Genomic DNA, 26,421 nt, shown 5'->3' with positions numbered 1-26,421 from the left:
CATGCACAATGAGATGAAGGGCCAAAATACACATTTGGTACATGTGTCATTGGCCCTGAAGTGCTTATATTTTCTTTGCTAAATAGTAGCTATGAGGGAGGATCTGGATCAGGAGTTGATCAGGAATAAGAGAAGTCTTTAACATTTTGTTTCTGCCAGCCTCCTCATCCTGATCACCATCTCCACCATCTCCACCAAAATGCTGTTTGCCACAGGAAGGGTTTTGCCCTTTTGGCAGCAGCTGTGGATTGCGTGTATGATCCAGACCAGACCTAACTTTAATAATCTTTTAGATTACTGATTTTCATAGACTAGGATTACCAGTAGCTGTGGAGCCTCTTGACTATTTTCCTGAACCCTAGCATTCAGGACGTTGAAGATCCTTGTTTTGATCTATCAGCAAATTAAGCTGGACCTCTGTAGGGCAGGCAGAACAGTCTAGTGCAGTGGTTTTCAACCTTTTTCACCTCAGGGCACACTGACAAGCTACTAAAATAGTTAAGGTACACCATCAGTTTTTTGGCAATTGACAAGGCACACCACACTGCTGGTGAGGGGCTCACATCCCCCAATAGCTCTACTAATAAATGACCCTCCCCTAAACTCCCACGGCACACCTACAGACCATTCATGGCACACCAGTGTGCCACGGCACAGTGGTTGAAAATGGCTGGTTTGGGTTCCCTATGCCTGCTGTTTACAAAGTATATATATATTATATAATGTTTGTATACTGGGCAGCCCAATCCTAACTGGCCCAGCACCAGCAGAATGAGCATGACTGCTGTCAAAACGTGCTATAAAGCATGTTATGGCAGTGTGGAGGCTCATCGTGTCAGCTGCAAGGCTGATGCCAGTCAAAGACCTGTGCCTGCCATGCACTCCCCTGGGCTGGCAGAGGAGCAAGGAGAGGGTGGAATGGAAGTGGGGAGAGAGTATAGGGACAAGGGAGGATGGGGATTGGGCAGATCAGGCCTGGGAGGGGGTGGGAACAGCAGCAGCGGTTACTGCCATATCCTGTTCCCCTTCCTGGACCTGATTTCCCAACATGGGGCTGCTTTGACTTGCATCAATGATTTTGCTGGATGAATGTCCCCTTCCCTTGAGGTGACATGCAGCAGCCTCTATTCCTGCAGCACTGGATTCAGCAGAAGCTGTTTTGGTGCCACTGCATCACAGCACTGGAATCTCGATAGGATTGTGCTGTTAGTGTGTTCTGTAGGGAGGAGATATGAAAATAGTGAGTTAACACTCTTGTACCAAAATTTTGCCTATTCCAAAGTCTTGATGTTCTTGATGTTACTTTTCTAGTTTCTGGAACACTAACCATAACAAGAAAAATGTAGATCTTCCTATCCATTCTATTATGATTTGATATTCTATTCTATTATGAATAGAATGATATCCATTCTATTATGATATTGATTTAATATTGAAATCTATTTAATATTCATTTAATATTGAAATTGATTTGATATTGATTTAATGAATGTTGTCCTCAGTGTATTGCATTTTAAAAATTAAGAGTATTATTTACTCAGTGCTTTTTGCTCATGTGATTCTGTTTCCAAACAGTTTTGGGTTTCCAAAGTAAGTTTTTACCCTTTATTTATGTTTCTCAGCAATTCAGGCATGCATAATTAACAGATCTTATACATTTGAGAAGCTCTCACAATTTTATAATGAGGCACAATTATTTTTACATGCAATCCATATGTTTGGCATTTGTTCTCTAAGGACATGCAACTAACGTGAGCCACACTGAGGTCATATGATTCACGTAAACCCATGTGTCCCCCTCTGTTTCTTCTATTGTGTCAGTAGTATAAGATCAGCTTCTCCCATAATCTATTTAAAGTAGATGCAATAAACTAATGAGTCTGGGTTTGAATTGTTTTCTGAATTAGTGCCACAGTCATTTTGATTGGATCATATTAACTAGAGATCTTTCTCTAGAATATAGTTCTTGATTGAAGACACTGAGGGAGTCTATTAGGGCTAATAGCAAAATAGTAACTCTTCACTTACATGGTAACTGATGTTCCTTTTATAACAAGAAATAACACTTTTTCTAATGCTAATGGTTTTTGTTTTGTTTTGTTGGAATCAGATCAGGAACAGGGCATCTAAGCACCCAACAGAAGGACTATTAATATATAACTAATATGCCTCAGAGAACACCATTTGATTCTTCTTTGAACACCTTCCAAGCTCACAGCGCTATAGAGTCTTTTACAAAATGATCGAGCAGGTACAGGTAATTAAAGCTGCTCAAGGAAAAAAAAAGATTGTTTATTTTTTCACTTGAAATGTGTAAATATAAAGGAAAGTAGTCTTATCATTGATTAAAAATATTAACTCATAAGAATTTAAATTATTCATTTGATTTGGAAAGGATAAAATTTCAGATTTTAAAAAAATTCTACAGCTGGCAGGCACAGTAATCATTCGAGTCAGCACTCAAACAGAATTGTCATTGTGAAAAAAGGGAATATTGATAACTATAGGAAGCACTTTTTCTGTAATGCTGCAGTGCTCTGAAAGGTGACCTTGATTTAAAATCTCATCCAGAAGACTTTGCCATGGACACTGAAGAAGACTGTTGTATGTTTGTGTAGAGCTATGAAACTGGAATGATCTGTGGTGAGGATTATGTCAAATGAGTCTCTAATATTCTTTAATAGCAATTTAATTCTTACAAGGTAAACCAGCTCTGGATTTTGCAAGAATTCCTAAAATACACCTAATACAGGTGTATTTTGCACCTAAAATACAAATTGGATTGTATTTTTAAAGAGTAGCTCTCCTTCAGGTGCCAACTTTAGGGTTAGGTTTTAAGAGTGATCTACCTGCTAGGTCTTTTCTATATTATGTGTCCATTCATGGAATTTGCCATTCCACTTCATTTATCAGATTTCTCTATTTGATAGAGAACTTGCCCTTGCAAAAGACCCTTTTGACTTCTCTTGTTTCTTAGATAGGGAGTTTCAAAACCTGGAAAATTTACTATTTACTTTACTTTCTCTTCTCATTCAATTCATCTCCTTGGTCTCTAAAACTTGAATTCCATGACACTTGATGCCTGTGACACTCAGGGCACAATCCTAACCAACTTTCCAGCACTGAGGTAAGGGCAATGCAGCTCTAAGATAAGGGAACAAACATTCCCTTACCTTGAGGAAGCCTCTGTGACTGCCACCCAACTGCAGGATGCAGAACATGCCCCATTGCCACAGCTATGTCAGTGCTGGAAAGTTGGTTAGGATTTTGGCCTCAGTTGCTCTCATTAAAATATTTCCAGATTCAAAGGCCTGTTTTCAATTTTATTGACCTTTGCACTGCACTCAGCAGCTCTGAACCACCTTCTGTTCTTTGATTTCTTTCTCTGCCTTTAAATACCATGCTGCTGTTCTTGAATGATTTGCCTCTTATTTTTAAATAATACTTTCAAATATGTCAATGGGAGCAGCTCCTCTGCAGTTATTTCCTCTTTGCTGGTCTTAAGGGCTCTGATCTCACTTTTGCTTTTATCTGCACAATGGAACGTTTCATCAGAGCTGGGACATATCCATATTTATGACATGTGATAGCTTCTGGTACTGTCTTTGTGTTGCTGACCCCTTGACCCTTTGAAAGTGGCAACTCCACCAGGCCAAACCCTCATTTCCCTGAATTTGCTTACTTCCCTTTCATTGTTGGTTGTTTCTTGGTACAGTGTATAGTTGAATTTAATAACGCTAAATAATAATGAATGCCACTCTGTATATGTTTTGTACTTGGGCTCTGAAGCATGAACCTCACAGCATTCTGGCATAAACCACAGTTTTAGATAAATTATTCAATTGCATTTATATCCCACCTTCCATGGAACTCAAGGTACGAATACCCAGGGTTCCCAAGTGATCTTTCAGGAGCCGATCATACCTCGCTTCAGGCTGTATCATGTACTTAAGAACAAGACCTGCTGGCACTCCCCTTTTTCCTCAAACTCCTCACAAATGGTTCCCAATCATTTTCTAGTCACTGCTTGCACATAACTGATTCACATGTTCATTTTTCAGCACTGATGCAAAATATAGTACTATCTTGTGCTTAGTTATCAGAATCCAAGTACAAAGCATATTGCAAGAAGTGGCCCTACCTGATAGAGCCCTCAGATTCAGCAGATCCAATGTACAGTTTCATTCTAAATCTGTATCTGTTGCTCTCACAATACCTTTGTCAACAAATCTTAGTTAGCCAAACTATTACCTGGGCATGTAGCTTTGCAATTCTTCACTTTTGGCTTACTCCCAACCCTCTGGTTCAAGATTCCGATAGCTTCTCCCACCACAAAATTAACAAAGCCACCCTTTTTTCTCCACTCTTTTTGTTTGTCATTTCTTGTACAATTTTACTAGTTAGACATGGCATGACCCTTGCTGTTTTGCTATTTCTATACATGTGTGTACTAAGGTGGCACTACCATGCATATGCAGAGTAACTATAACTTTCAGGGTTCCAGCATGCGTCATAGGAGGTTCCAATCATTTGTACCACTACAGCTGTGGGAGTCTTGGTCAACACACTGATTTTCTTTGCCTTGCTTTTTTTTTTTTTTTTTGTTTAATGGGTATGCATGACCTCTTCAGGGGTAACTGACCTTACTTCCGGAGTCTTTGCTTCCACACTCCCCTTTATCGTACCACCATTTGCTTTTCAGCTTGTCTAAGACGCCTTGCTCACTGAGTTTCAAAACCGCTAGGTTTACGGGACCTCTTCAAATCAGGGGGGAAATAACATAAATAACATTACCAATGTTATTTTATGTTATTCAGCACAGACAGTTCATTCACAGCATTCATTGTACAAGTTATGCATTTACAAAGTGATACAATCGAATACTCCATCTGGCCACCCCACCCTCCTCCAGCATACCATCCATCCCCACCACTCCCAGCACATGTGCGCCCTTCTTTCCTCCAGCACAGCAAGATGAGTATTACCATATCACTTTGAGTAACCAGCAACCTCAACCACCTGCCATAGATACTTGCAACGGCCTTGCCGAGGCTGATCACTGCAGACCATTCCCATCTGCAGGACACTCAGCCAGTGGCAGAACCCTGCATAGTATCTCAGATCCCTATCCATGGTCATGCTCAAGAAATCCAAAATAACTTTAGGGATGGGAGGTGGGGAAAGGAGGGAGGTGGTCCTATTGAAGCTTTAGTGCAACGAACAGGAGCAATTTTAAACCCTTCTGCTGTAGAAAGGGTTGCCACAATGGCCATGCAGGCATCACATCTAGCCCCATGTACTCCTTTCTCACGTCCTTCTTAGTTAAAGCAGAGTGCATAGTCCATTCAGTGAGAGGGTTGTCCAATAGTGCTTGCTCTCCCCAAGTGTTTGAATGCCAGGTGTGTTGGCAGTGTGGTTGCTGGTTACTATCCATGCCGTTTATACCCACTGGGTTGTTCTTACTGAGGCTGACCTTGGAGTCACCTCCCCCGCTGCCGCACTCGCCCTTGTCGTACCACCATTTGTTTTTCAATTTGTCCAAAAGCCCCTGCTCGTTCAGTTTTAACACTGCCAGGTTTACTGGGTTTCTTTAAAATGAATAGATAACACTCGATGAGTAACAGGCGGAGAACACTTGGAAAGTCATGTGACAATAAGGGATCGGTGAACCAGCACCCTTTAGTCTGCTCCAGTATTTCCCCCCAGTGAGTTCATGTCCCTTGCAATTAGAAAAACAGTGTGGGGGGGGGGGGGGATAGCACTCCCTGCAATTGGCGGTTTTTGCAGTACATAAGATCAGAATCCCAAAGTCTGCTTTGCTTTAAGTTACAGCTGTTCATACTGGACGTCATCTTCTACATCAGTTGAATTGATATAAAATTTGATTTCCAAGCATAGGCATAGGGCTGTTTTCTAAAACAATTATGTGCAAGAACAGTAGTCACTTGTCAAGCTGCAGCTGTGGCTCAGTAATTTGGCTTTTTGCAAACATATATAAATATATATATTTGTATATACTTATATATAGAGATAGATAGATTATTTGGGAATGGGGGAGGGGAGTCTGGCTCGCCTATTCCTCCTGAGTGATCCTCATGTCACAAAAGACATATAAAAACAACACAATTAGTAATAATCTCTCTTCAAGGAACAGAACGAAAAAATAAACATTTAATCAATTTAAGAAGCGTAACATGTTCAAATCAATACACAATACACAACTGAGAGACATTTCACAACATACAAAAACAGAAAAAGGAAGAGATCCACATCTGATTTAAATTCTCATGATTCTATTAAAGTCAATGGGCCAAATCCGATGCAGGAGGAAAAAGGCCGAATTCTGGAACTGGTGCCAAGTTGATACCGGAAGCCCAGGAGCAAAACACATGCATGGCATGTTGGATTGCTGCATATGCATACCCAAGCTTAACATTGGTGGTTGATAAGCAATGAGCAGCAGCTACTCCCATCTTCCCTCACCAAAGGAGCATTCCCTGAAGACCCTATGATGAAACAGGGGCCTCTTTGGAGATGGGGCCCCTTTGGAGATGGGGCGCTAAATGCACCACTGCTATCAGCAGCACTTGAGAATTCAGGAGTCATCCTAGCCATCCACACTATGATGAGTGTGGCCCTGATTCAGGGCTCAACCTGGCCAATTCCTAATGACACCCCTGAATTCCTCCACAGATAAGAATGGCTTCTGGTGGCATTCACAGCACATTGCCAGTAGCCACTTTGAGCACACTGATGCAATAAGTGGCAGTGTGGTAGACCCACTGCCAGACCAGCATAGCTAAGTGCAATGGTGACGGGGCAGAATGGGGCTGGGAGGGGAGACTAGGTTTTGTCCTGGGTGGGACAGAGAGGGAAGCAGACTGGGGGAGATATCAGCAGCACTTGTGTGCACCAATACCCTAACACCATCTATCTCCCTTACTGCCGCCATTACTCGTCTCAGACTTACACCTGCTAAATAGCAGGCATAGAACTGAGAAGACCCATAGCAGTGATGGAGGCTTTCTCCAGAGTAAGCAAACAAAAGTTCATTTACCTCAGGGAGATCTTTCTGATCTCCACAGATACAGCATGCACTCCGCTGGTGTGGCTGCATCTGCAGGGGTGTGTGCGTTTGGGTAGTATTGAGCTGCTAGTAGTTTTTACCTGTGTGTTTTGCAACATCAAGGATTAACTATGGTAACATGTCTTATATGGGTTATCCCTGAGGAGTGTTTGGAAACTGCAGCAAGTGCTGAACACCGCAGCCGATCTCTTCTTGATGAGAGTGAAAATATGAGGATTATTTTAAATCACACGGAGTGACTGTTGATTTACAAGCACAATTCAAGCATATCTTAGGGAGTCTCTTTTTTCATCCACTGTCATCTGTGAAGGCCTTACTTCAAATTCTATTATTCTGTATTGTGAAATTTGTACTTGCACAAAAGAAGGCCTTTAAAATAAACAAAAAAACCATGGTTCTGTTTTTATGGATTTCCTTTTCCTGGGAGAACCATCAGACTCTGAAATTATAAGGCTTTTCTTAGGAATGTTAGATTCCAGCTGCTGATGTTGATCTGCTGTCAGTTATGGTTTGAGATACGTAATACATTCACATTTTTTTTAAAGGAACAGAAAGACACCTTCATCACTGGAGGCTGATCAGATTGTAGTCAAAACAGGACCACCCACAACAGGATAGAGGTTTTAGGGCACTCACTGAACTCCAGAAGTTTGCAGTTGTTAGGAACTTTCAAAAAAACAAAACCCCCACAGGAGGCAAAGAAACCTCCAAACATGTTAATTCATAGGAATCTAAGGGTTAAAGAGAGAGGACCTGGATTTCTAGAGAGGCTTTGTAAGTGAGTTGGAGTGCCAGAAATGGGAAGGAACAAGGCAGAAGAATGACTTTGATTTTCACAGTATATAGCACCATGCATTTGATGTGCACAGGAAAGCTAATGGCAAGGGACTGAAAGTAAAACATTAGCGAGACAGAAGAAAAAGAAAAGAAACCCGAATACTAGAAACAAAGTGAATGAGTGCTGCAGCCAAACAGTGTGATCAGGGGCATGTTTACTCTGAAGGAAGCCTCTTAGAATCCAATTGTGATCCTGAAGCCAGGACCACAGAATGCTGCTGCCTCTCCCAAGACTGCCATCCTCCTCTTACTGGTTGCATCTGGAGCTTTGCATGGGGTCGTCTAGCCCTACAGAAGCCTTGAGGCCTCTGGAGGGACTTTAAATATCACTTCAGATTTTCATTGGAAAACCAAAAGTGATATTTATTGGCACTCCGGAGGCCTCAGAAAGTTTTCGGAGGGCTAGAGGATGCTGCGTGAGGCATTCTCGGCTCTCAGAAGGGTTCCAGTGGTGGGGAGGATGGACTGTGGGCAGCACTGCTGACCCCACAGGCTTGGTGCCCTGGGCAAGCTGGAAGTGAGCACCTTAAGGCTGGGAAGATGCAAAATTTTGTTGCAGGACACTATTATTTCTTGATGCTGGGCAATTTAATCCTAAAGACAATCTTAGCTGGCACAGTTAGAACATTATTCAGTATCAGGCAACCTCTGTGCCCTTACCATTAAAAGCCTCCATAACACTGGTGCAAGTTTAATCTAGGAAAATAAAGGAAATCAGGAGTTGCCCAGATGATTTCCATGATCTCATTGACAAGGACTACTTAAGTGGCTCTAATTCTCACCCCTACTTGGAGTTAGTTTGTCCCCTTGTGTTCTGTGTGCCATGTAGGAAAGAGCAAGAGAGTGAGTGAGTGTGTGTGTACTGCAGGGGCGGTGCAACCTGGAACACTATCTGATGCTGTCTTGGGTCTGCTGCCTCTATGCTACCAAAACAAAAAACAAAAAAACAAAAAAAAAACCCTTTACTGTACTCCTTGCCTGCAGTTCTGAAACCCAGAAATGAGAGACTTCCAGACTGCATTGTCCCTAAATGAAGACAGCAGCCCAGCACTTCTGGCTTTCACGAACAGCATGAAGAGAGCACAGTAAGGGGGGAAATGATCTGCTTTTTGCTTGAATGAGCAGGAAGCAAGTCACTGCAGCTTGCATTGGTGGCAGGTTGGAGGGAGGTGGCAGTGGCAGACTCATAAGAACATAAGAACCTAAGAACAGCCCCACTGGATCAGGCCATAGGCCCATCTAGTCCAGCTTCCTGTATCTCACTGCGGCCCACCAAATGCCCCAGGGAGCACACCAGATATTGTGAAAGGCTCGGTTGTGACTCGGTTGTGACTCGGTTGTGAAAGGCTCGGTTGTGAAAGGCACCCTGAGTCCATTACTGCCTTTCACCCTTCACAATCTGCTGCTGATGAAACCCACATCAAGTGGCCTCATGGATGAGCCAGCAGTGGTGTGCTGGAATACCCTAGATTAGGAACTAATGCCAGCAGAACTACTGTGACATTTGCTCCGGGAACTCTACATGAGGTATGAGTTGTGCCCTTCAAGTTGCATTTGACACAAGACAAGTTAAACACGGCTTGCCTGCTCAGCCACTAACTGCAAGCAGAGATGTTAGAGCGACAAATTTTTGCATTTTAAAGCACAACAAAGCCTCTATAGCCTCATTTGTACAGTCAGTCAGTTAACACTCTTTTAAGATGTAGTAATCAGTGATCTGAAAGAATATTTTAATTCCTGCGTGGGTATATAGTATCATGAAGCCCACCAAACCCTTTGTTCCTTAAGTATAGATCACTCTGATACACTCATAGGTTGCTTGTTCTGCATGTTGTTGTATTTTTCCTACGAGACTAAATTTGAAGTAATTGGTTCTCCTTTGTAGCTCATATGACATACAGCATTTTCCAATTTTTGACAAGTCACAGAATCCTTGATGAAAAATAGAGTTGGCTGGCACTTATTTCCTCTGAAGTGTGTTAGTTTTGTTGAGTCTTTGACAAGGAACATTTTTATTCATTTAAATGACTTGGAATAATTGACATACAAGTTTATGGGGCCCCTGAGGAATTTTGCTTAAAGGTTACCACTTTGAGAAGGAAAGCCAATTACAGAACACTCATACCTTCTCTTCTCTCCCTGCTTCCTAGAGCCTCTTTCTTTTTAACTGCTATATAGAAATATTTTCTGTAAGGTCATCTTTTGCCTTCTAATTTATTTTCCCCAGATTCTGACAGCTTGTTGGGAGTTAATGCTGTTCCCCTAAATAAGTTTTGCCTGTTGAACACTGCCTAAAGTCTTATATAGTATTAACAAGATATTTATACAAATAAACACTTTCAAAAGTACTCTTGAGTCTCCGCATACATGGAGGAATTATATTTAATGTAAGGTAATTGCCTTGTATATAAACATGTTATTTTGAATTCGCATATCATTTATTAGCTAAAGCCTGATGGGAAAGAGAATATGGAAATCTCATAATGCCTTCTTCTGTGACAAAAAGCCAAGTTATTCCTACATATCAGATGTCTTGCAAAAAAAAAGAGAAGTGCATTACAGTCTGAAATGATGGAAAGAGCTAAACTTGCTGAACGGTTAATTTTAATCCCCAAGTTCTTGACAATTTTTGGTGTATGTCTGGTGTCCATCAGGATGGTGTGACAGTTTGGGAGTTGGACCTAAACCTGGAAGATCCAGGTTCAAATTCCCACTCAGCCATGAAGCTTCCTGGGTGACCTTGGGTTAGTCACAGTCTCAGCCTCACCTCCTCACTGGGTTATTGTGAGGTCATAAGGAGGGGAAGAAAAAATATGATAAATAAATAAGGCCCCACTCTTACAAAGGGTAAGTCTGTGGGGAAATTTTCAGGGGATGGGATGTGCTTTTCCAGCACATCAAGTGCTCCATTCTTAGTTATCAAGCTCATTTGTCTGCAAAGCAGATCTGGGGAACTGCAGAACCAAAAATAGGTGTGCAGTTTGTAATATACATAGAATAGGAAAAATTGCAGTGCATTTTTCCAGTGTCGTGTAATTGTCTTTGTTTTTACAATCATTATTTCTCATGTTTCTGCTTTAGAATTAAAACGGCAATCTTATGTGTGCTAACTTACCAGAAAGTCTCATTTAAATCAAGCACTAAAGTGGGAACACTGGAAGTTGCAGTGGATCATTAAACACAGGCCAGAAAGTAGCATGAGAACAACTGTATCTTTGCTAAAGTCAGTAATAAAACTCCCATTAGTGTCAATGTAACTCAGATTCCACCCAATGGAGCTATTGCTTGAAAATGTTTTCCTTATGCAACAGATTCTGATCCCATTGACTTCAATGGCTAAGCGTCTGCTGACTTGGATGGAAATAAGAATAGGGTCCATCAGTTCAATCAGCCACAGAGTAGAATGTGTTCCCTGGGTAAGTCCCCACAGTGAAGAGAAGACGCTACATGGTGATTGCAGAGTATATAGTATTAGTTTAACAATTAACATGACAACAAACAACAAACATAATGGGACAGAAAACTGAGACTGTATGTTCCAAAGAAGCACCATCAATCCAAATGGAAAAACAAAGTGCTCTTCCTTGACTGTTCCAATTGTCCCAGGAAGTCAATTAAGAGGAAGTATCTTTTCTTCCCAACCCTCCCACTGAAGAACATTTTGAAGGACAGGATTAATCAGATTTTGCATTTTTCAGTTCTTGACTGATTTTTAGAAGAAAAGTTGCTTTAATCTGCCCTTAAAAAATTGGGACAGTGGGATTCTTTTTGAAAACTTTTTTAAAGTTTTAAACTCTTTTTTTAAACTAACTTGAAGAATTGAAACAGCAATATTCACAGCAAATGTCGTTCTTTGTCAAACTACAGTGTGCACATCAAAAGCCAAAGCTTGACATTCGGCAGCCAAGTCCTGCCTTGCATCTAATAGTGACAAAACCCTATCCTGTTGCTAGAAAACTACAAAAGTGAAGAACAATGCATGGATAATTGTGTACAGTGTGTATCCTGTGTGTGGTTTCATGCATCTCTGTGTTAAACATGTTCTGTTCAGGTGGTCTGTGTGTTCCTCATAGCTGTGGTTCCTTCCCAATTTGTTTCCCATAAGTTTGTCCCATGTGGACCTGGTAGAAACGAGGAGGGAATGAGGAAGATTGGAGAACAGAAAGAAGTGACAAAGGTGGCAAGAAGCTTTAATACAGTCTGGAAATGAAAACAAAAACAAAACTGTGTTCAAGTCTTGCCTGCTGCATCCATCTTACCAAGTGCAAGATGCAAAACAATTTTGCAGCTGTGTTAAGCCTGTTACATGTTTTATTTGGCTGTTGTGTGTTCTGTTTGAGTGGTTGTTGTGTCCTCTGTGTCTTGCTCGTGATGCTACTCGCACCTTTCTCCACAGCACTTTGGTATAGTATGTTTTACTAACTAGGCCCAATGGGTTGCTAGGGGTAACAGGCTAAGTATAAGCTCCTGACAGCTCTTTATTGCCTAGCAAGAAGGAAAACACTTAGTTTTTCCATTTGTTTGTCCTATACAGATTTGCATCTCTTTGTTCAGACATGCACAGAGCAAAATACTTTTACCAGCAGAATCCCTTTTATGCTTGAATCCAAACAAGGGCTATAATATATCATGCACCAAAAAGCAAGCAAGTTGCTTCCAAATAATGCTTTCTTAATCAGTCGCTGTGTGCCACAAAATCCCTGCTGTTTACACACAGCTGCATCCATAGTAACAGAACATATAATATAGGGAGTGGGGCCACTGTCATAAGCAGTGCTTGAAGAATTGGTCACTCATGTCCCTGTTAAACAATAGTCTGGCAGTTTATTTCCTAAGCACATCATGAATTTCTCCTCCCCCCCCCATTTCATTATCTATAATATGATAATGGAGACTGGAGGCAGGTTTACGGATGCATTGATTACTTGAGCTCTAGGGTGAGTAATAACACATTCAGTCTACCTACCTCAGTGGTGAACCTTTTGGCGTTGCAATGCCATAGCCTTTGGAATCCAAGTTACCTCCCACCTTCATGGTGTCACATGGCTTTCTCTGCTCAATGTACTCATTCATGGTAGACTCTAGCAGGTAGGCATACTTCCCTTTCGATCTCCTCACACGTTTCATCCCCTCTTCTGTTGTCGGCACGAAAACAGAGGGCTCAGCTGACTTCATGTACGTCCACATCTTCTCAAAAACCGCTATTTTAGATCTCTGTCCAGAATAGCATAAATCCACTGCTCTTAGCATGTGTTACTACACAGAGCAGAGATTCATACACCAAGGAGACACACATTTGGCTAGGCTGTGTGCCTACACATTACTTAGCTAAAGACAGGAAAGTGCTTAAGAGGGAGGTCTGGTTCGTCAGGATGAAAACCCTCCACACAGTCCCTATCAACTGGCCTCGGAGAAGTGTATTGAAAGAATTGGAACTACACAGATGTACTTCTGATGCAATTTCTGGGATCACAATGGCACATTTGAAAGACAAGACAGAAATAGAGTAAGAATTAAACTGAATGGAAAGGGAAATAACAGATGAGAAAGTAATTAAAGGTGTATTCTTAGGAGAAAACTAAGAACACATGGTAGGGCCACTGCTCCATGGTAGGACATATAATTTGCAGGAAGAATGTCCCTGATTCAGGGTCTAGCAACTTCTATGAAAAGGGGGGGCACTGGTTCTCAAACTGTGGGTCTGTGGCCCACCTGTGGGTCATAATCCAATTTTTGGTGGTTTACAAAACTGATACGATAGATTAGTCTTTGTGCATCAATCTGCTGCTTGGAAGGAGCACTGCTGCCCAATCATAGCCACAGAGGCTTGAGCAGCTGGTAAAGTTGCTTGAGTGGCTTGAGCACTTGAGAGGCTGGTAAAAAAGGAAACAATTTTTTAGTTGGGCCCTGAAGTGAAAAAGTGGGAGAACCAATGAATAGGGTATCCAGAAAGCCACTGCCTGTTGGAACAGATAGAACTCCAATGGTAGCACTCTGCATAAGGCAGTTTCGTATGATCACATTATGATCATACGATTTAGAGCACCTGAATTTCATCCGCTGAACTGTCAACCATATAGAGAGTATGCAGACTGGAGAGAACATTAGAGGGAACTGAGAAACAGGGGTCATTAGACCTCTGAAAGAAACTGCATGTTTTGAGGCCTTGCTTCGACATATTTACATATGGTAAACAGGGCCATTAAATTACAGAGCTAACCAAGTACTTATTATTCCCTAAACCTGAGCTACAAGTCACAGGGTAATTACTTTTGATGCTTCTAAGTGTAATTACTCAGTAATCTGTGGAAGCGTGTAATTACTCCATGTTTCTAGGGTATTTATGGTATCTGGCAGACCCTGTGTGCTGTATTTCCTGTGAACAAGGATTAGCATGAAACCCTTGCTTTGTATATAGAAGTCAGAACTAATTTCTCTTACCCTAAAGAATTCTTTAGTTGAACCAGCATCCAGAGTCCCATAAGCTATCTCTGTTTGCTTGGCCAAGTCTTCTGCACTCTCTATGGGAGACACCATTCTCTCTACCGTCAAGAAAGCAGCTAGGTTTGCTGTATAAGAAGAGATGATGATCAAGGTGAAAAACCACCAGACTCCACCAACTATACGTCCAGAGAGGGATCTGCATGAAAAAGAGAACAGAGTGAAAGTGAATTAAAAGAGAAGTAGAAAATGGCCACCCACAAATGCCTGTTTTGAAACATGCCCCAGTGCTGAGCTAGACTCACAATTATGGCCCAAACTGAACTGGCCATTATGCTGCTGGAACACAAGTTCTGGTGCATAACACACTTTCCAGGAATGCTGGAGAACATGGCTGGACCACCACTGGAAGTGGCGAGCAGCCGGGTTTGTGCAGTGACAGACTGCAAATGTCCACCGCCTCAGGGAAGACAATGTAGGGGCTGGGAGGGAGGCAGGGAAAGGGTGAAACAGGACAGGGGTGGATGGATCAGGTCCGTGAAGGAGCAGGTTCGGTGGCAGTGGCGCCTGCCAAAGCCTAACCCCTTCTCGGGCTGGATAGACCTTTATGGGTCAACACAGACTTATGCCAGTGATATCGCTTGCACAGGTCCAAGTTGAGCCACTGGACCAGCAGCAGCTTACCCTGGGGTAAGGGAACAAATGTTCCCTTTCTTCGAGGAGGCCTTGTGAGGTCAGCTAGCCATTGGTACCTTTTGAAATTGCATCTGTTCAATGGAAGCTACTTCATGCAGTGAGTTGCTTACATGAAACCAGCTCACCATTTTTCCATTTTATGTTAAAGCATTTATACCCTACAGGGCGGCTTACAACATGAAAGCCTCTACTATAAAATACAATAACAATACAGTAAATAGTAAAACAAAACAAAAACTCCAAACCAATAATAATAGCAGCAAGAAACCTGATCAAGCAAGAAAGCAGAAAGCTCTTCAAACCCTCCGAGAACATAAACAGGAAGGGGTCAGCTCTCAGTTCAAAAGGGAAGGAGTTCTATAATTGTAGTGGTACACCTTGGTGCCTTTATTTCAGCCTCAGTTGGCAAGAGCACTCACAGGAATGCCCCCCAGATGATCTCATCTGTTTGAGAAGACCATCTCAAATGGAGGGTAACAGTTCCCCAGATACTCCTATGTCATATAAGATGTTAAATACCAGCATCTTGAATTGCACCCAGAAACAACCTGGCAGATAGCGCAGATGAAGAAATAATGACCTGACTGAATCAAATTGCCTAGCTGCAGTAACCACACATGCTGCCACGTTTTGCACCAATTGCAGTTTGCAAATTGTCTTCAAGAGCAGCCCCTGGTAGAGCACAATCCAGTAATCACCAATGCCTGGACCACTGTGGTCAGATGTGACTGATTCAAATATGAATGCAGTTGGTGCACCAGACTAAGCTGGGCAAAGGCACTGCTGGCTCCAGAAGAAGCACAAAATCCAGGAGTGCCCCCCCAGCTGTGAGCCTGCTCCTACTAAAGGAATATAAACCCTCCCTTCCAGAACAGGCTGATAGTCCCAACACTTGAGTCACATGGCTCTTAATCAAGAGTATCTCCATTTTATCTGGATATAATTCAAACTTACTAACCTTACTCAGGCCCCCACTGACACAAGGTAATACTTCAGGACTTCAACGGCTTCTCCAGCATTTGATGGAATAGAGAGGTAAAACAGGGTGTCATCCATATACTGGGGACACCAAAGCCCCATTCAAACCTCTCCCAAACCCTTCAAGCTTAAAAGTGATTTGTCTTTACAGGTACTCCAAAACATGTCAGTTGATAGCGTCCTATGGAGAAAAAACCCACTTGGTGGCCTTCTATCCTTATGAAAAGCTGCATCAAACAAATGTCTCTCTGCTCAGAGCAATCATACTGATGCAGTTCCAAGTGCTCTTCATATTGCAATCCTTTTGTGTGAAGCGGACTTTTGTGTGAAGTGGCCTTTCTTCATATTTAGCAATATTAACATGAAGAAGGGTCTACTCTAGCCTTGGAACTTATGTGACCCACATTCAAGGGCAAGGTGTGGAGGACTTCACCAGTGCACACAGATTCCAAATATTAGTCCACTAGCATATACATCTCCTTCTAAAGTCCAAATTCATACACAGGAAGCCCTCCATACTGTGTCATTGCCATGCTAGAAGCATACAATTGGAAGCATACATAGTCTTATGTAGCAATAGCTACCGGTAGTCGTCATAGCAGAGCAGCATCTTGGCCTTCACACACCAGTTACTCCTGCAGGTAATGCAGCAAAGTCCTGAGGTTGAGAGAATGCCTCCTATGCTGAAGAAAATTCTGTAGCTCTCCTCAGGGGTTATACATATAGTACCAGGTCAAATTGAGGGGCTGGGAAGTAATAGGCAAAGTTCAGGGAAGTCGATTGTGTGGGGCTCTCCTGAGCCCTATGCCACCATGCTGGTTGCAGGATCCAGGAGGCACCTACTCAGCCCATCTACCTATATTCTAATTCCAGGAAAAGACCCCTGAGAAGGCCTGTAACCCCCTGTCCCCTCCGCAAGCAAGGCCTCCTATGAGCTATGGAAGGTATGAAGATGGACAATCCTTTGATTTTTATCAAACTTCTTCATAATAAAATGACAAAATGCAACAGGAGACTAAAGTTAAAAAAAATAGATTTCAGAAACATGAATGTAATGTACCTTCTTCAACTGCTTTGTGTTTACTGAAGCTACAACAAGAGAAGAGTACCGCAGGTATAGTTAAGTACTTGAAGAATAGGATCCCCAAGAAATGTTCTTCACTACAAGGAAGAGGAAAGATGCCCAGCACATTTCTGTATGGAATCCCTGTTTTCCTTGCTGTGCGTGTGCTCAATGAATTTAATCATATCCTATGTTTGTTGTGCACTGATATCAAAAATTTGTTTCATATTAGATATAGAGAAGATATAAATCTTAAATAGAGAAGATCACATAGTAGTTTATTCGGTCTTTCCAGCCAAATCCAACAAGGAAAATGTCATTTCATGAATTCAGATCTACAAGGAAGATTATTATTTAAGAACTTTGAAAACATTTTTTCCTCACTTGAGGACAGCATATCTGCTTTATTTTTGCAGTGTAGTACACCAAATACTGTCCCTCTGGTCTGGCAACCAGCCCATTCATGAAACCAACTGACGCTGTCACCTTAGGCAACAGCTTGGCAGGAAGCACCCAATGCTGTCAGCTTGCTTGCCTCCATTGATCCTCCTCCTCTTCCTGCTCCCCAGATTGCAAAAGGAAAAGGGGGCAAGCAGAAGAGTGGAGGAGAGGAGAGTGGTGGGCTAGTGTGCTGGAGGAGCAGAAGCTGGCACATGACCAGATAAGGGAGGCAGCATTTGCCGGCAACACACTGTCTGCTGCCACCACTCATTCTCCTCTCGTTCCCTGGAAGAAGAGGAAATGAAGTAGGAAAGAGTTCTTTTTCAAATTCAGGCAGTGGGAAGAGGAGGCAGGCACAAGCAGGCAGCCTCCTACCAATCTGTTGTATAAAGTGATCCTCTCAGTCAATCTCAATTTGACTGAGACCTCCAGTTCTGCACGTTTACAGCATAGTTGAGCATACACTGAAAGAAGGCCAGCTGCAAAGAGCCAGAACTCTTCAAATGGCCAACACACCTCTCTCTCCCCTGGATCATAAGAACATAAGAAAAGCCTGCTGAATCAGGCCAAAGTCCCATCTAATCCAGCTTCCTGTATCTCACAGTGGCCCACCAAATACCTCAAGGAGTGCACAAGACAACAAGATACCTGCATCCTGTTTCCATTTCCTTGCATTTGGTATTCAGATATACCCTACTTCTAAATCCAGGGGGTTACACATACCCAACTTTGAACATTTTAAAGAGCCACGGGCCCAATCCTATATAATTTGCCAGCACTTTCTTTTCCTACCACTCCTCCTTCCACTTCCTGCCTATTGGAAGCACTTGTGACAAGCATGGAGGCACCAACCAAGAGTAACCAGCTAGCATTTTAATGCCATCATTTCTGCTGATGAAGGCCACTTCAATCTGACAAACTGCATTTGCATGTCAAATAATCATATTCATCTCCAGCTGCAAGTTATACAGCTTTTCTTCCTCACTGAAGCTGGGATATTTTTACTACTAAAAGTCCCTCAGCTGCAGTTAACTAGATCCCATCCTTTAGACCTCAGACATGGTTTCTTTATTCTTAATCACCAACTCCCAGGGGGAGCGCTGCCTGACAGTTATAGATGGCTCAAACTACTCTGATTATATGCTGCTGTCATTACTGGAGAGAGGGGAGAAGCTGTGGACAGTTAGGCAGGCACCACTGTTCATTTATTTTAAAGTTCAGTACAACCAGCTGATACCATGCTGCTGCAATCCTTTGTAACACTCATTATCCCAAGAACAAAGGAAAAATGTTGATGCACTGCTCAGCACAGTTAAAACTTGTTTCATGAAGATGAAATGTGCATGCACATGCACTTTGAAACCACAAGGCAGGTAATCATTTGGGGTGGGGGAAGAAGCAATGCACTTGTGCTATCCAACCCTAGCCAAGGACCTACCTAGCTTTGGGAGTCAGGAAGGGAAGGGAAGAATTTCAAGCATTTTGATCCCCCTCCCCTCAACACACACAAACTGGAGGGGGAGATGAAAAGTAGTGTATCCAGATGCAGTGCCTTCCTTCCCCACAAAACATACTCTTTGGAGACAGTAGGAGAGTGTAGTCAAAAGGGGATGTACAAACCTCCATGCTAGCTAGGAACATGAAAGGAGTCAATCTTCCCAATCTTATTCCCTTCCATTGTCACCAATACAGCTGTGCTGGTGGAGTATGTACTGCATCCAGTGTTGGTGGTGGGGTTTATTGTACAGCCACCAGGAGGTAAGTAAAAATACTTTTACAGTTGCACTATTAGGCTGTCTAACCACTTATCCAACTCCTCAGACATATGCCAGCCATTTTGCTGGTGTATGTCTGAGGAGAGAAGAGGGGTGGGATGGTCTGGGAAAGAGGAGACAGGAACTGGCGCACACCAGAGCTGCCAAGATCCAACCCTCCCTCCCATCCTGCCCCCATCCTCTGCCAATCCTTCCCAAAACTCCCCGTTCCCTCCCCCTCCCCACCCATGACATGACTCTGCTGCCAACTTACCAGTGCCAATGCAGGCCTCTGAAGCCATTGCCACATGCGCTGTGCCACTGTCTGTTTGCAGTGGTGGCCTGGAAGCACGCACAGTGGCCTGGCCGCAGTGGTCTGGAAGCATCCGGAAAGCAGTCTGGCTTTTGCACAGCCATAAAGAATGCTTGTTCCAGCAGTGCAAGGCCTGAATAGGATTGGGCCCACACACTTACGAAGCATGGTGGGAGGGAGAGAATGGGACCCTGCCTTTTAGCCCTAATACCATTGCACATTAGGCTTTCATGAGAATATGGAGTATGTGGGTAGACTCCATGGAGCATATGGAGTATACATGGAATATATGGGTATGGGTCCATGTCTTATGCAAGACAAATTGCTGAGGATGTGGCCAGCTTCCACATTGGTATCAGACAGCATGACTAAGAGACACATTTTAATTTCACCTCCCTCCCCCATTCAGTAAGTGCATGGGGGAAATTATGTGAGAAACAGGTTCTTGCTTGAGATATACCAGGGCAGGTTTAGTTTGTACCACAGTGGTGTTGCTCCTGAACACTTTTTGCTATTTTGTGGATTAGTGAATGGCTGTCATTCACTCCTTATGGAAACACAAAGCTCTGTACCTGAGGATGTCATTAGTGGAATAAAACAACTTGTCAACAGATACTGGGTCACTGGTCACTCCGATAACAACTTTCTGTGCGTCTTTGTATGCACATGCATGATTTCTCTGCACATTTTTCACAGTAGTGGCAATTTTGCCATTACTTAACCATTTCTACCACGGAGACATCATTGACAAAGGAACATGTTGACTTCTACAGTTTAGTTTTGCAATATAGTCTACATTTTTCTGTTCAGTCAAAGAATGATGGTCCCACCTCCCACCCAAGTCTGACTTGTTTCACACTAATAGCTTGTCAAAATTGTTACTCTATTGCACATAGTGATTGTGTCTCTCCCATTCCTGAAACATGAGATTTACTTGTTTTGTGCCATAATAGAAGACGCAGTGCCTTTTCCTTCCAATCATGTCATCTATTAGAGAACATGCATGATCTTATATTCATCTTAGTACTACTCCCAAAGAGATGTGTCGTAGATTTTGACATTTGGATGTGTGCATCTGACCTTTGGATTTATTCTTTTTCATTGACATAATGGGTGCTTGGAGAAGGACCACCTTTTTTCATAGTTCCAGATCTATGAAAGCAATAAGTGGAGGTGACAGTTGGGCAGAGAACAGCTTTAATTAATGTTTGGATAACTTGATGTGGAGGCAAAACCAAAGGACCTCTTCTGATGAAATCACCAGATTGGCCAGATGGGCCCTCAACATTATTTATTTATTACAAGATTTATACCCTGCACTTTCTTTTCCCATTAGGATGGTGCTTAAGGCAGCTTTCAAGTAGGAATATAATACATTCAAAACAATGCCAAAAAAAATCAAAGCAATTAACAGAAATGAAAAACACAGCACATAATCAGAATCATGAGAGCAATGAGAAGACCAAGCAATAGGCAACAGTAAACCAAAAGAGGAAAGCCAAACTAAAGAGAAAAGCATTTAGCTGGCAGTAGAAGTGGTGAAGGCACTATTCCCACTTCCTGAGGGAGGGAATTCCATGGTGCCGCCATAGAGAAGGCGCCTTCATGTGTCACCGCCCACTGTACTTCTATGGTAGCAGAACATGGAAAATATCCCTCTTTGATTATCTCATTGGATAGACCAGAGGTTCTCAAACTTTTTAGAACAAGACCCACTTCTGAGAATGACAATCTGTCCATGACCCACCAGAGGAGATGTCATCAACCTGGAAGTGATGTAAAGGGCAGAAGCGATATTATCAAACAGGAAGTGCCCTCATTGTGATGCCAGAGTTGGAAGTGAAGTCATCAAGCAAGAAGTGACATCTCCCTTTAATATAGTCAATACCACGTGTATTAAACTGTATTAAAGGGAGAATATTTCATGGCATTATATTCGCTTTTATTGGATTATTTCTCAGCCTTTTCCCAATAGCAAAGTGTAAAAAAGAAAAAGAAAAAGCCTATTTACAACCGTGACACCACAAAATAACAACCTGGCTGGGTTGCCAGAGCAAATATTATGCAAAGGTCAGCTTGTCAGCATCTCAGCTTATCAGAGCCACTGTAACCCACAATTTCATGAGTTGGAAACCCAGAAAAATGAAAGCAATTGCAACCAGCCTATCAGAGCCACACTGGCAAGCAAGGGCTTCCTACTGCACCCATCCCAAGTCAGGCTTACAAAACGATGTCTTGTGCATGTACTAGTAAGGCTGCAAGAGAGCCCAAGGTCGGATTTCTGCCTTGCATTTTAGAAACCTTTCTTTGCACAAGATCAATAGATGCACCTTCCCACCTCCAGCTCTAAACAATTTCAAGTGGTTTCTAGGAAGTCTTTCCTCATCCACTTTTCTAGGGAAAGGAGGTGTGTCATGGTGTAAGCAAGGAGGAGAGAGCAAGCTAGGAAATCAGCAGGTTACCTAGGGGGACTTGGGGTTGGAAAACTGGGGACTGACCATAGTGGATCGGGAGAGGGAGAGGAGAAGAACTGGGGGAAGGAGGGAAAGAAGTTATCCTCAAAATGCTCTCAGAGAACAGTGTAACATCCTTACTGTCCCAAGAGACATTCTGTTTTGTTTTGTTTTTTATAGGGCAGCTGCCAGGACACCATTGACACCACCACAATTTTCTACCCTACTTCACACACTCCTGCAGATCACCAACTTGCTTTTCTTTCCCCCATTTCCCCCTCCCCATTTCACACACTCCTACACTCACTCAACCCAGCAGCTCCTGAGTTGTGAAGCTTCTCTAGGGCCTGACTGGTATCTTTCAAAATGGCAGCACCCAGGTTTGCCAGCCTCCAAGTTGGCACCACCCATTTTACTGGCCATCTTCCAAGATGGCAGCTGCCAGCCTATCACGACCCACCAGAAATAGGGTCACGACCCACAGTTTGAGAAACAGCATGGTAGGCAGTTGTTTTGAGGGAGGCAGACATTCCGTTCTTCAGGTTACAAAGTCCTTTGTGGCCTTAAAATTCAACCCCAGCACCTTGCATTACATTCAGAAATGTGCCGGTAAGCAGTGCAGATGGAACAGCGCAAACATGTTGTGTTTTCCACACCTGATGCCAGTCAGCAGTCTTCAAGAGCAGCCCCTTGTAGACCACACTGTAGTAGCTCAATGTATGGACAATAACAGTTAGGTCTCACTGATGCAGGAAAACTGAAGCCCCAGCCGTAACTGGGTAAAAGCATTGGACAGTCAGTTGCAAGAGTGAGTCCAAGGGTACTCCCAAGCTGCAAATCAGCTCTTCAAAGGGACTGCAAGTCCCTATGGAACAACTAGACAATCCATATCCTGGAACCTAGATTTTCCCACCAATAGTATCTCTGTCTTTAATTTCAATTTGTTTGCCCTCATCCAGCCATTTGCTAACTCCAGGCAATTATTCAGAATATATTATAAGTGCTGGTATATTCAGGTCAGGTCACCAGAGGGCTTGTGTATATTATCCGCGTATGTGTACAAACCCCTCCCTTTGAAAAACAGGACACTCGTATTAACAATAATTAATGTTCACATTACTTGAGCAATAAAGTGTATTCCTCTTTCCTCCAATAGCTTCTCCCATACCTAGCCCTACATTGATACCTGTTTCAACACTCACAGTTCAATCCTATTCTGTTTTTACAATGGTGGATCTTGCAATCTGCCGCCATAAATCCTGGTGCGGTGTCACAAACATCATGTTGCTATTGGGCACTACAGAGCTGTTGGTGAAAACAGCTGGAAAGTCCATGCGCACGCTAGACTCCCATATGTCTTGCTGGAGCAGGCAAGGTAGTGGGGAGCAGTTCTGGGGATGGTCAGAGTAGGGAGTGGGGAGTGGGCTGGACCAGGGGTGGTTCTGGGACAGAATGGGGAGCATCTCAGCAGCAACAGTGTACTCCAAGATCTTATCCCCCCTTCCTGGGCCAGAGCCATTCCTGGAATCTCCTTGAACTGACACAAGTCAATAGGTCCCAGGACGCTCCTTGTTGTCAGGCAGCCTATGGGGATGTTTACTTACCTCTTCTGGGCCATCTGGTTACACCCCCACCACAGCATACAGCACATGCTCTGTTGGCAGTGCTGTATGCTCTGGGCTGACAGGGGATAGGACTGGGCCATAAGTCGCTCCAGAGGACTTTAGCATTATAGAGAGGAGGAACTGTCCATGCACCTTACAACAGATGAGAGAACAGTTTCCTTCCCTGAAGGGCTCACACTCTAGACATAGACAACAGAAGAAGAGGATGGGAAGGGAGTGGCGGCAGGTTAAATGGAAGAAGAACAGTGATTATGTCATGAAATGTACCTAGGTTTAGTTATAATAAGGGTAAAGAAACTTGGGAATTGTGCCAAGGTATTATAGAGAGTGTAGGTCCAGGACAGGGGTGTCCAAACTTTTTGGCAGGAGAGCCACATCATCTCTCTGACACTGTGTTGGGGGCTGGAAAAAAAGAGAATCAATTTACATTTCAAATTTGAATAAATTAACATAAATGAATATATTAGAGATGGAACTTATATGATTGAAGGTCTTGCAATAGCTCAAGGCCTATAAAAGGCCTTGCACAAAGCAAGGCTGGTCTTTCCTTCGCTGCTGCTACTGCATCACAGATGTGAAACAGCAAGCAGTGGAGGAAGCCCTCATCCCACAGCTCATGCGAGAGGTTGAACAGTTGGTCGTCACGTTGAGAGCAATTGCATCAGGCCAGCATGGCTCCAGCAAGTCTCTGGAGGGCCAGAGGCTCAATGGAGACTGGGAGCTCCCTGAGGGCCGGATTGGGAGTCCTCGAGGGCCCCAAGTGGCCCCAGGGCTGGGGTTTGGGCACCCCGGTCTAGGATAAGGAGGTAAAAGATGAAGGAAGTGAAGCGCAGCAAAGGAGGAATGGCAGACTTGTTTGAGGAAACAGGTGATTGTTGGGAACGCAATGCCATTTACACATACGCATGAATTCTGGTCATCTATATACGCATGCGCTGCTTAACAACCATAAGAACATAAGAACAGCCCCACTGGATCAGGCCATAGGCCCATCTGGTATCTCACAGTGGCCCACCAAATGCCCCAGGGAGTACACCAGATAACAAGAGACCTGAATCCTGGTGCCCTCCCTTGCATCTGACATTCTGACATAGCCCATTTCTAAAATCAGGAGGTTGCACATACACATCATGGCTTGTACCCCATAATGGATTTTTCCTCCAGAAACTTGTCCAATCCCCTTTTAAAGGCATCCAGGCCAGATGCCGTCACCACATCCTGCGGCACAGACCAACCACACGCTGAGTAAAGAAATATTTTCTTTTGTCTGTCCTAACTCTCCCAACACTCAATTTTAGTGGATGTCCCCTGGTTCTGGTGTTATGTGAGAGTGTAAAGAGCATCTCTCTATCCACTTTATCCTTCCTGTGCATAATTTTGTATGTCTCAATCATGTCCCCCTGAGGCGCCTCTTTTCTAGGCTGAAGAGGCCCAAACGCCATAGCCTTTTCTCATAAGGAAGGTGCCCCAGCCAGCAATCATCTTAGTTGCCCTCTTGCACCTTTTCCATTTCCACTATACCCTTTTTGAGATGTGGTGACCAGAACTGGACACAATACTCCAGGTGTGGCCTTACCATCGATTTGTACAACGGCATTATAATATTAGCCGTTTTGTTCTCAATACCCTTCCTAATGATCCCAAGCATAGAATTGGCCTTCTTCACTGCCGCCGCACATTGGGTCGACACTTTCATCGACCTGTCCACCACCACCCCAAGATCTCTCTCCTGATCTGTCACAGACAGCTCAGAACCCATCAGCCTATATGTGAAGTTTTGATTTTTTGCCCCAATGTGCATGACTTTACACTTTTGTTAACCAACCACTTAACAATGAATTGTATATAGGATGGTGGTCAAAAAACAACAAAGAGGCTGTTAATGAGGCAGTCAGGTCTCCAATAGCTTGCAGCAGAGTGCCTGTTTACACAACCAAGAAGCTCTTAATGCAAAGAAGAGGCAATCTGTCTCCAGTAGCCTGTGCAGCCAGCTGGTGTCTGGCAAGGAGTGTCTGTTTAAGCAAAGGCACTAGATTAGGATGAATGTTCGCTTTACAACTTAATCGCATAATAATGGGTATTGGAGAACATATCCCCCTTGTTAAGTGGTGCACACCTGCACTGTCCTGCCAAGTGGTCAGTTCCCACATGTTATTTTTCTTCTTGCAATTTCGAATTTTTGGTTGCAAACTGCTCCTTGCAATGCAGCAATCTGGAACCCCTGGCCAAATATTTATTTATTAAAACTAACAATATAGCTGGTATCGCAATTCAAAGAGTCCCAAAATCAAAGCAGAAGTGCATTAAAAGTACTGTACAGTAAAAAGTCACCATCATCATCAGTAATTTTTAAAACATCACTCTTCCCATATCTAATTCCACATCTTGTAATACTCCCTGAAGTATAGCTGTGCCACGGTTATGCTGAAAGAGCAAAGAATAAAACACCCCCTTTTCAAATTATGCCAGAGAGATGTGCTTGGGTTCTTCCTTAATGGATTACTTCTTTGCCTGACAGAGAACCATATCTCGTAATCTCTCCTTTTTTTATAAAACAAAATGCAACTTCACACATCAGACAATTTGCTCCTTGATCTTATCCCCTGCTGAAGGTAACTGAAACTAACAGTATTTTGCATTCACTTTGACAGCTTATTACCAAAGGCACCAATTCTCCAGTCGAACACATTAAGATAGAAAGATGAACATGATCACCATGAAATATACAAAATA

At 43.1% G+C, this 26,421-nt stretch overlaps 1 protein-coding gene across 4 annotated transcripts in view; it reads right to left on the bottom strand.

Annotated features, from left to right (window-relative positions):
* GRIA1 (glutamate ionotropic receptor AMPA type subunit 1) overlaps positions 1-26,421 on the bottom strand; it is a 232,930-nt gene that overhangs the window by 8,740 nt on the left and 197,769 nt on the right. For 3 of the 4 annotated variants that reach the window (XM_066615103.1, XM_066615104.1, XM_066615106.1), the window contains 3 exons: positions 14,366-14,564; positions 12,891-13,138; positions 5,474-5,588 (listed from right to left, as the gene is read on the bottom strand). In XM_066615103.1, coding sequence (XP_066471200.1) covers positions 5,474-5,588; positions 12,891-13,138; positions 14,366-14,564 — 562 coding nt within the window. Of the gene's footprint in view, positions 1-4,642; positions 4,758-5,473; positions 5,589-12,890; positions 13,139-14,365; positions 14,565-26,421 lie in introns of all 4 variants that reach the window. The other variant, XM_066615102.1, reaches the window with a different exon arrangement.

The sequence above is a fragment of the Tiliqua scincoides genome, chromosome 2 (assembly GCF_035046505.1).
Source record: "Tiliqua scincoides isolate rTilSci1 chromosome 2, rTilSci1.hap2, whole genome shotgun sequence".
NCBI lineage: Eukaryota > Metazoa > Chordata > Lepidosauria > Squamata > Scincidae > Tiliqua > Tiliqua scincoides.
The sequence above is the reverse complement of the archived record's forward strand: the minus strand, read 5'-3'. Positions and strand labels throughout refer to the sequence as shown.